The sequence below is a fragment of the Nelusetta ayraudi genome, unplaced genomic scaffold (genome assembly GCF_046127955.1).
Source record: "Nelusetta ayraudi isolate G7.1 ecotype Tasmania unplaced genomic scaffold, CSIRO-AGI_Nayr_v1 ptg000011l, whole genome shotgun sequence".
Classification (NCBI taxonomy): Eukaryota; Metazoa; Chordata; class Actinopteri; order Tetraodontiformes; family Monacanthidae; genus Nelusetta; species Nelusetta ayraudi.
Window position 1 is genome coordinate 12736089 of NW_027466061.1, and position 10541 is coordinate 12746629.

General features: G+C 47.4%; 1 protein-coding gene across 1 annotated transcript; it reads right to left on the reverse strand.

Annotated features, from left to right (window-relative positions):
• Positions 1–7: 7 nt before the first annotated feature.
• Positions 8–8432, reverse strand: LOC142885025 (uncharacterized). Its single transcript, XM_076021111.1, has 19 exons — positions 8061–8432; positions 5530–7386; positions 4980–5112; positions 4771–4891; positions 4573–4677; positions 4348–4438; positions 4079–4219; positions 3930–3983; positions 3366–3466; positions 3108–3236; positions 2900–2996; positions 2758–2821; positions 2500–2636; positions 2052–2287; positions 1854–1919; positions 1555–1762; positions 1330–1428; positions 994–1182; positions 8–578 (listed from the first exon to the last, which is right to left on the reverse strand). The coding sequence occupies exons 2-19, from the start codon at positions 7174–7176 to the stop codon at positions 336–338; spliced, it is 3861 nt and encodes a 1286-aa protein (XP_075877226.1). The 5' UTR covers positions 7177–7386; positions 8061–8432; the 3' UTR covers positions 8–335.
• Positions 8433–10541: the final 2109 nt, after the last annotated feature.

The following is a 10541-nucleotide window of genomic DNA, read 5'->3' on the forward strand; positions in this document are numbered from 1 at the left end:
GAATCCAAATGTTTAAAGCATTTATTAAAACACATAAAAAAAAGCTTTTACATCAAATACTAGTTGTCTTTAATCAGCTCACAGATAAAAACACGATGACAGGGAGAGGGAATGGAACAGCAGGTGGATGCACGACGACACACTTCAGACAAACTGAGACGGAGACGCAGTCGTGCTGATGGTGATCCTGACGCTGACCTCTGCGCTGTGAAGGATGATGACCTGGTGACGTCTGTCAGCCGTCTCCTTTAACCAGATGAGCTCAAATGTCCTGCAGAGAGCGCGCCGGTCTGCAAACACGACCCCTGCTGGTGCAGCGTCGCCGCCGTAGTCGCTCACAGGATGGACTCAGTTCTCACGGTTTTGACGGCGTGGAGGGCATCCGTCGCAGGCCGCTGGACCTCCTCCACCCGCGTCCTCGCCTTGTCCTCCGTCTCCTTGCACACAACCACGTTCTTCACCTGTCCCTCCCTCAGCCACTTCTCCTCCCTCTTCTGTCTCTTCTCCTCGAGCTTCCTCATCTCCTTCAGCTTCTTCTTGAGAGCCGAGCGGTCGCTGCGGCTGCACACGCCCAGGGCCTGACGCCGTGTGAGGAAGGAGGGCACAGTGAGAGACGATGCATGGAAACAGGATCAGATGGCCTTTCAGCAGAATAATGGGACTATTTTCTCTCTGCACTGTGCATGATGTGGAGCACACGTGTACTGACGTATCAGGTAAACCAGGGGGTGGATACTTCAGGAATAATGCCATTACAAGAAAATCGATGCACACACAGGATACTCAGTGAAAAGTCAAAATCTAATGTTTATACCCTTCTTAAACCTTTGTAAGACATGAAAAGCGAAAAGATAAATCAATTATGAACATGTTCCAATATGTTTACATGTTTGAAAAAATATATTTATCGATTAGCAAATTAAAATGTTTAGAATAACATTAACTGCAAAATTAAAAAAAGGCAAAAACAAGACCAGAACATTTTCCTCTCACCTTCAGTTTTTCACCATCCAAGAGGAGCAGCTCTGTCCCGTCCACACCTTTGGCGGTGAACTCGGACGTGTACTCGTCCATGCTCATGGCAGTTAACCACAGACACACCTGCTCGCAGCTCCACTCCGCAACCGGCCGATTCTGCCACATGTTGTTGTTGTTGGAGGCCGCCAGGTCGTCGTCCAGCGTCTGACGGAGGAGGTGAAACGCGAGACAGCGTTAAAAAATATAAAATAATTTAAAAAAAGAATGAGGGGAGTGCGGCAGTAGGGAGAGAACAGCACAGGAAGACATTAGGGGGGAAGATGGGAAAGAGGAAGAGATGGACAGACTCACCTCAGAGGAGGAAAAAGTGTAAGTGTAAGAATGTCCAGAGAGTGACACGTCAAAGATATGACCGAACACGCTGGGGCTGTGCACCGGAGAGTCCGCGCTCTGCAAGCAAGACAGAGAGGCTGCCAACACAACGTGTTTCATGCAAATAAAGCGAGTGGGCTCCATCTACGACCTGAGACAGGAGGCACCAGGCCGACAGGAGGCACCAGGCCGAGTCGCTCTCACCTTGTCCCGCCTCCACTTGGAGGTCAGGTAGGGCAAACTGCTGCTGGACACCGATCGGAACTTTTCTCTGCCTCGTTGGCCGTCGCCCTCCTTGTCCCGCCCTCGTTCGCCGAACCAGGGGAAGAGCAGGCACGACGGCATGGAGGTGACCGAACCAGACGGGGAGATTTCCGTTGGCCTGTCCGTCAGCTGGCTGCAGGAGCCTCCTCTGGAAGAAACCAAAGAGACATGGATTATTTCTTCTTTGAAAATGTTTCAAAGAAATGCAAAAGAGAGCAGCTGCGAGTGTCTCATCAGACCTGTTGCCTATGGATTGCTTGCGGTGTTTGTCACTCTTCCGTTTGCTGAGCGACTTGCGAAGGCCACTGGAAAATGTTAAAGAGCAAAGTTGTCATAATTGACAAACAGCTGCAGCTACTGCGGTCAGTCAGAGTCCTTAAGCAGAGAAACACACACATAACGAATCCAAACTGAAGACACAATGAGACTCCTGACACCTGAGATCGGGAAATTTCCGCTTCGATTTCCTGGAGGAGGAGGAGGTGGACGTTTCCGACGACGGAGTGACGGCGTCAGTGATGTAGATGGTCGGGGTGTAGACGGAGTTGGGCGGAGGCATTGGACTAGGAGTTGTAGCCGACGAGGCGCTGGACTGGTTGCTCCTGCTCCTCCGTTGAAGCGCAGACGCGGCGGGCAGCGTCTGGCTCTCTGGCTGTCGCTGAGCTTCGTCCTCCTGCGAGGTAAACAAGCTACGGTGTTATTGTTAGTGTCTCAGCTCCATCACACACCATAACATTATAGCATGGAGGTTTATTTGACCTTTTTTGTTTTCAACATTTTTCTTCATTTTCCTATATATAAGGTAAATACGTTTTTTTAAATATTATTTCAAAGAAACGTATCCACCTTATATATAGAAATTGGAGAAGAGTGTCCATCACATACCTGCTTTCTGAAGCTCTCTCTGAGTTTGTCTCGAGAGGGCGGGTGGCGCTTGGCTTTTTGGGCCAGCTGAGCTCTGGCGATGAGGACGCTGGAGTCCAGCCGTCCCGTATCGGGAACTGGAACCAACCAGTCTGGACCTGAAACACACATACAGACAGAGTCCCTTTCTAAGGTCAGTTCAAAGGTGCATAGAATCTAATCTAAGATCTATATTTTCAACTCAGGCGCATCAACAGACCCGAGGGTTTGCCTGCCTACCTGTGACTGGAGCGTCAACCGTGTTGCTCCTCCTCTCTGGCTCCTTCCTCTCCAGCTGGGCTATCTGAGATACAGCAGAGTGAGGCAGTGGCCAGCAACCACTTCCTAGGGCGAAGCCAGCAGAGGAACCTCCCCCTCTCACCTGGATGTGCAATCTCTCCACTGTCTCCCTGTGAAGCTTCTCCCTCTCCTCCATCTCACTCCTCAGATGGGCCTCTTGCTTCTTGCTCTCCTCCTCCCTGACAAAAAAAGTTGACGTTTAAAATGACCCACATATATCTGGTAAAGGGGATGCTCTTTGTTTGACCATCTCACATACACAGTTTCAGTGTACCAGACTGGGCCCGTACCTGCGCTGGTATTCTCTGACCATTTTCTTGGCTTTGGTGTATTTGGTCTCCAGACTCTCTGCTTCACTCTGGGCTTCGGCCAGTCGCTGGCTGACAATAACACACAGTTTCTGGGCCTCCTGCCAGTACCTGGGAGAAAAAGTACCCACCAGAGTAACACTTACTATGCTTTTGACACTGCTGGTCCACATGTTAGTGACATTTATCACCAGATCTGTTATTGCTATTATTTTAAAATGCACCGTGTCAGTGCCTTACTTCTCCAGCTTGTCGACTCTCTCCGCTCCGTAATCCACCCTTTGCTCCAACTCATCCTTCTGGCTCTCCCAGCAAGCCTGCTGCTCTTCCCATTCCCTCAACTTGGCACACACACAATGAATAGTAAGAGCGTTTTTTTTTTCTTTTCTTGAACATGCCCCTTTCCTTTTATTGTTAAGTCACATGAGCCAAAAAGCATCTCAGGGCTGAACTAAAACTTTATTCTTTAGAAATGATTTTCTGTCCAACTGCTCACTGCTGTGACACAGTTGGATGGAAGAGCACCAGTTTTTTTTTTCCACCCGCCAACCTACTTATGTCACTGCCGCGATCACTTCAAGGCAAAGGCAGAGAAACATTGGAATGTGTCCCATGTCCTAGTCTCTCTGAGCCATCTCACTCACAGATAAATGGGTCACACTGTTCCAAACGTGGTTGCAAAGGTGTGTATTGAGTGAGTATTGGATGTGTGTGTGTGTGTGTGTGTGTGTGTGTGTGTGTGTGTGTGTGTGTGTGTGTGTTTTAGAGAGCGAGAGAGAGAGATATCTTGGCTGATCAACCTACCCTTTCTTTGGCGTGAATAAGTTGCGAAGCTCTGCTGTGTAGTTTTGACTGAAGCTGCAAAGACAAACGCAAACCAAAAATAGATGTGCTTATTTTAGTAGGGTTGAAAATAAATACATAAAAAAACAACACGATGGATGGAGATTCACCTGCTGGTATCTGAGGCAGAGCTGGTGGTTGTCGAGGCTGGAAAGATCAGTCACATCCACCTCTTCATCTTCCTCTTTTTGCTCACACACTTCTGAGGCCATGTTACAATTGTTGCAGTCGTCTCCGTCGTCAACTTCAAGCTGAAATGATTAAAAAAAACAGGAGTAATGCAATGCAAACAGTAGATTCAAAGGAGTTTGTGACTTAAATTGAGAAATATTTTTAATTCAAAAACAAACAAACAACAACAACAACAACAACAACACACCATTTCGGATAATTTCTCCTTGTCGAGGCTCTCGTTGATCAGTCGCGCCACCTCACTTTCCATCCCATCCTTCTCTCGGCCAATCAAAAACCTGTGTCAATGAAAAGTGAAAAGATCCTAATAGTCATGACAGGCAGAGCAGACGTCAATGTGCATTTCACGAAATCCAGCCACAGGTCGCCTTTTAGTCTAACGAGTGAGGGTTTTTTGGTGCATCACACCTACTTGACATGGCCTGATGTGTTCTTGAGTGCCGTGGCAGCAAAGAGCTGAGAGACTCCAACCAGACTCACCCCATCCACCTCCAAGATCTGGTCATTCATCTGAATCCTACACACGAAAAGAAGAAGATGAAGAAATCTTTGTGTACTTTCCAAGCCCCAGCAGACACTCATCGCACAAGAGAGTGAGGGTGAAGACCACCTTCCATCCTTGTCTGCTGCTCCTCCTCCTATGATCGTCTTGATGAAGATTCCCAGCTTTTCCATCCCCTTATCTGCTCCGACACCCATCCCGATGATGCTGATACCCAGGCCATCATTTCCTGTGAGGAAAACCGATGATTTACCTTCCCCCCACCGATCACAACTGCTGCAAAATACAGAGCTATAAAAGCATGCGATGACACGCACCCTTGTCTATTTCCACTGGAAACATGTCCATCTTTTCCACTCTCTTCTCCAGCTCGTACTCAGCCGAGGCGGACACAGGGTCGATGTCCTCATTGTGCCGGTCATACTCTGCATTGGAATAAGTGCAGTACACCTGAAAGACAGCATTAAATATACAGTTAGGCATGGAATCTACTGCTGACAATCATGTCAGAGCAGAAAAAGTTGCCATTGACCTGAAATTCCTCACACAAACAATGAGCACATGAAGCTTTATATCCCCTGCAAGCTGAAAGCAGCAAGTGTGTCAGGCATTGGCCCTGCAACAACGTCACATCAAGAGGAATTCTTTGCAACTGCGTTGACGCATCTGCACTGGCAGACTGAAGCATGTTGTGTCCTGCCTCTCCACAACCCTCTTCTCTTCATTGCTGAACACTTGTCATCGACTCCAACACATGCTCAATCAAGTAGCGTACGGATACTCTGACACACACACACCTCTGCAAAACAGATGAGTTCAAACCTGGTAGATGCACTGAAACAAAAACCCTAGAAATGTTTTGCATACCTTGATCGGTGCTGAGGAAAACACGACCCTCCTCTTTGCTGCATCCTCCGTCTCCTGATCAGACACTTGAGGGACGCCGGGAATTTCTTCATATTCCAGTGACAGGCCACGTCCAAAATGAGAACCGTTTCCCAAATGCTGCCTTGGTGGTGTTGAATGCATTGGACGAGACCAGGATTCATGCTCAGACAGGAAGGCCCTGTTCTCAGTCCCAACTTCAGATCCATTTGGGCCTCTGCATACATTATCTTTCCCATCGCCGCCTTCTGGGAGTTCCTTGTGTTTGATTTCCTCATTGGCCTGCTCCTCTTCAGGTTCTTCATCAGTTTCACTTTTGGGTGTGTCCAAATGTCCCCTGCACACATGTGTTGTGCTTGCAACATCGTCTGTCTCACCTTCCCCTTGCATAATACCGCTCTCTTCCCTTTCAGGACTTTCTTCAACTCTCTTGTCCGTCTCTTTCAATCTCTCCGCGCATGCAATCTCTTGCCTCTGTCCCTCCCATATTTTATTCTCCTGCCAAAACTTGTCTTCTCCAGTTTCCTCCTCATCACACGGAACACTGGCTGATGAGTCCTTCCGGCTCTCCTCCACTGACCCATTGTCTTCTGTCCCAACATCCAATCCTAGTTCGACGATATAGGAAGTTGTTTCGAGACTTGGCTCTTCAAACACATCATCAACTAGGTCCTGTTCATACTCCCGTTCTGCTTTGTTCCGGTACTCTTGACTCTCGTCTTTAAGCATATTTCGGACCCCTGGCAGCATTGTTTCCTCTTCGTTTTCATCACTTTCTGAAGACTCGTTCTTCACGTCAACGAGCTCTGCCCTGACCGTCTTCTCTGGGGTCAAACTGACGCCAGGGGATGTACTTTCTGTCCCCCTTTTCGCTTCTTCTGATTCTAAACTATGATCACATTTTTCTGGACAGGAAGTAGATGTGTTCAGTACGTTAGGACCATTAGATTGACAAGGTAAGGATATATCTATAGTTGACATGGATTTGGGTTTGTGGAAGCTATGCTCCTGTGTGTGCCTACTCCCCTCGCTTCCCATTTGACTAACAACTCCTCTACCTTCCTTCCCCTCGGCTTTCTCATCCGCCATTTCCCTGCTTGCACTGCCGGTAACTCTTTTACACGTCTGACCGCCAACACCTTCGCCATCAGTCACCTTGTTCTCAAACAACATCCGGGTTACAGAGAACTTCTGAGCCAGAGCGGCTCTGTCGATATCTTCAGATCTAGAAGGCCTATCCTGGAGAGAAGATTCTCGGGACGAGGTGTTTGCAAAAGTATCCAGCAGAGGGGAAGTCTGTTTCTGTGGGCTGGGGTTGTGAGGAGAGTGTAGGGGTGAGGACCCCGTGCTCTGCACTGGACAACTGTCGGGTTTCAGCAGCTGGCTGTCCATTTGCAGGAAGATGTTTTCCCTGATTTTGGGTCCTCTGTGGACTCTCCCACTGTTGGAACCGGTGCTGGTGTGAGACATCGGGGGATCAGGCGGGTTGGCTGGATGCACAGAGGCAGTTTTGGTCCCGGGATGGAGACTGATCCCAGTGTCAAATGAGCATTTGATGGCCTGGAAATCGGTCTTGTAAGTGATCCTATGAGGAGAAGCGCTGCGTCCTTTGTTGTCCATCCGCATCATTTGTGCACCTGGGCAGGTTTTGAACAGGTGGTTAATGTGCAACGACTAACTGTAAAGTGGAAGCAGTAAGGCAATAATAATGCCGAAAAATCCAAGGTTCAGGAGCTGGTGCCGTAAGAGGTTACTGTTGGACGACAGCAGGTGGACAGCTGGTGACTTTGTTGTGAACGAGTTGACTTCAAGGTGGAGTGTTCAGCGATTACAAGAATTCTGGAAGAGAAGTGTAACACACAAACCAGTGGCTGAGCAAAACAGATGACCCGAGGCTACATCAAAATCAACAAATGTGTCACTCAGCGAATTTGTCCGCAACGTCAGGGACAAGGAAGGCCACCCGGCGCTGCTAAGTTGCTCGTGAGGAGTTTCAGTTCCCAGAAGCAGGCGTTACCTTCGCGCGTTGTCAGAAAAATATTGTTTTGGACGAGTGCACGACGACGCACATTTTAAAGGGAAAGGCGCGTATTCTGATACATACTTTGTAGGTTGCTTAGTAGCTTACTTGCGCCATCTTACGTCTGAAACACGCTGGTCTGTGTTATGACCTGTTCAACCTATTAAGGTTTAAATCAAGTTTGCAGAGAGTGACCAAGCCTTTCTGTTCTTACAGGAGCATATCGCCGTTTTAAAGCAACCCGTCGGGCTAATATCAAGCATGAATTAAATCTGACTCCCCGTGGACAACGTTACGCTTGGTCGCCGGGGAAGTTTACATCTGCCCGTGAAGGCAGCAAATTAAGCGACCTGAGCCGGATCCGCGTGCGCCGTGCAGGTCAAAGTGCGCGCGGCGGAAGGAAGTCGCCGCCACGGTTAGCGGAAACGACCACCTGCACAGTAAGCTTTGACGTAAACTTTGATTTATGAATTTATACAGCCCGCCGTCTTACCGTTTGTTGTAGTGGGTCGCTGCTCACGGCTCCCTCACAGTGATAAATAGAGACAGATGGCGACTCATGTCCCTAAATACCATAAGTGGATTATCCTCGGGTAATCCTGTGTAAACTACTCTAGTGACTGTGAAACACTGACGGTGAGTCCCAGGTTAGTCTTTACTCTACGTCTGTGCACATACGTATTGGTTCATTTACACCATAACAGTTGGTCAACCGTGTGACAGTTTTCTTTACTTTCTTTCTCACTTTACTTTCTATTTGTTGTATGACAGCTCTTTATGCTGCGAAATTACTTTCATTCTTTTGCCAGATTTTGCAATTCTGCTTTAATCTTTTGTCTTTTTTGTGATGCCCCTCTGACTGTGGCAGTTAGCTCATGCTCTGTTTGGCACAACTCCTACAACTACTACCCGTTTCTACCCATTTACTTGGTAATCCTACTGTCCTGTAACCTAGTGTAAACATGCAGGTGCAGCTGTAGTCACTTACCTTTACCTGTGTTTCAGCATCCTTGCTCTGCTGTCATCTGCTGCACAAGCCAGTATCCCTGTAATGGAGCGTCCCTTGGTCTCACAGATAAGCTTTTGCATGAATGTTCACCTGTGTGCATGACACAAGTTTCACAGTCAACCAGAACTGTCAGTATCTACCTATGTGTGTGTGTGTGTGAGGGACACTAGTCTAGACGTCTGATGCAGCACCTACACCTGCTGGTGTGTGTTTTTGTGTGTGTGAGTGAGCCTACCTGCCAGTGTGTGAGCCGGTGCAGTGGCTCTGTCTGCCTGTGTGAGGCAGGATTTTTGTGGCAGATGGACTGGACTGGACTGGACTGGACTGATCCGTGCAGAGCCGAAGAATGGTTCCGCCTGCTGTGACCTGGATCTGACAGGAAACCATTGTCCCAGGTGGCACTGGGACCTACTTGATATAAATACTAGCCAATCACAAAAGCCAAGTTCTGAATGAGGCTAGGCGAAATGAGGGAGGGACGGGTGGGAGGAGAAAGTTGAATTGAAAGTAGAGGATGAAAAAAAATAAGGAGACTGTGATGTCAGGATGGGTGGCACAGTAAACTGGCGAACCTGATAAATTTGTTTGATGTCGAATGGATGGAGACGAGAGACCTGGAGTGCAGCGGATGTGGCATCCGCATGAAGTGATATGTTCATATGGATGATAAAAGAATAACACAGGTGAGATGTGCGCACATATGCACCATTTAACCGAAGCACTGGCACATGCCATTGACAGTGGGGAGGGTTGGATATGGGAGAAGTGCTGAAATAATCCTCCACTCCGGTTTCTCTCACCAGCAGGTCACCTTGACTTCGACGAACGCCTGTGCTCTTCATCTCTCTGGGCCGCATACACTCTGGCATCACGGCAGTCATGGCAACACACAGACGTGGATTGCTTCCCTTGTGCATTATGTGCATGTGGATGATGGTAAGGTGATGGTGATTTAGCAGGTGACGGGGTGATGGGTAAGAAATCAGTGACAGTGGCCTCCACATAAAGCAATAAAGGGCCTAGATTCATGAAGACAGCATGTTTTTCTTTCTGTCTCAAGTCTCGTATGTCATCAGTAGATAGATGATAGCAAATGTTGTATATCAGTATCTGATAAGTCAAAGAAGTAGAAATCTGTTGTAAGAAAATAAAATATTTAATTTTCATTTATTTAGGCATAACTTACTAGCTGGGGCATTTTGTTTTTAGATCAGGAATCTTTTATCATAATATAGAAATTAAACTTGCGCAGTATCTGATGAAAATGCAACAATGATGCTACTGTAGGAGTGATTGTAGCTTCTAATGTTGTGGTTCTAATTTCTTCTTTACTACAAAGGGTGACAGAATAGCCAAGGACAGATGTTGACTCACTGGGATTTTTTTCCTACTCTGACATTGACTGTGCTTGTGTGTGTGTTTGTTGCAGGCGGCCCTTGTCAGACAGTCGTGACCCATATGGTTATCTGTTCAGTCAACTGTGCGTAAAGTTTATGAGCTTCATGTGGGAATTGCACTGTGCCCTCAGAATGTGTAATTGCAGACACAGACATACACATGCGCAACAGCCCGGTAGAGTTGAGACTAGATTGAACACACAGGTCAACGTTAAGTAGCAGTTCAGTGGTGCTGCACTGCACAACTAATGTGGACCTTGAAATTAGCCCCACATTCCCTTCACTCTAGTTTCCATTCAAGCATGGGACTATAAGCAATAATACTGCCACTCTGTGAGCAAATGCTGGTACTGCACTTTTATATTTGAACAAATAGCACCTTTATCTTTCCTATGTTCATTCATCAGAGGTGTTTGGCATTAACACTGAGAGTTAAGGGCGTAAAACCTGTAATTACAAACTGCCATACAGATATTTTTATCCTGCAGATGTTTAATTCTGTAGACATACTTATGCAGTACTTATTGTCTTACATTTGCTTACAGTCACAATCCACTAAAACAACAAT

Excerpts from the sequence above, each read along its gene's own strand:
- LOC142885025 (XM_076021111.1), bottom strand. The coding sequence starts at position 7,176 with ATGATGCGGATGGACAACAAAGGACGCAGCGCTTCTCCTCATAGGATC. Across the intron at positions 3,984-4,078 it reads TCTGCCTCAGATACCAGCAG|CTTCAGTCAAAACTACACAG; the intron begins GTGAATCTCCAT and ends TTGTCTTTGCAG. Across the intron at positions 3,467-3,929 it reads TTATTCACGCCAAAGAAAGG|TTGAGGGAATGGGAAGAGCA; the intron begins GTAGGTTGATCA and ends GTGTGTGCCAAG.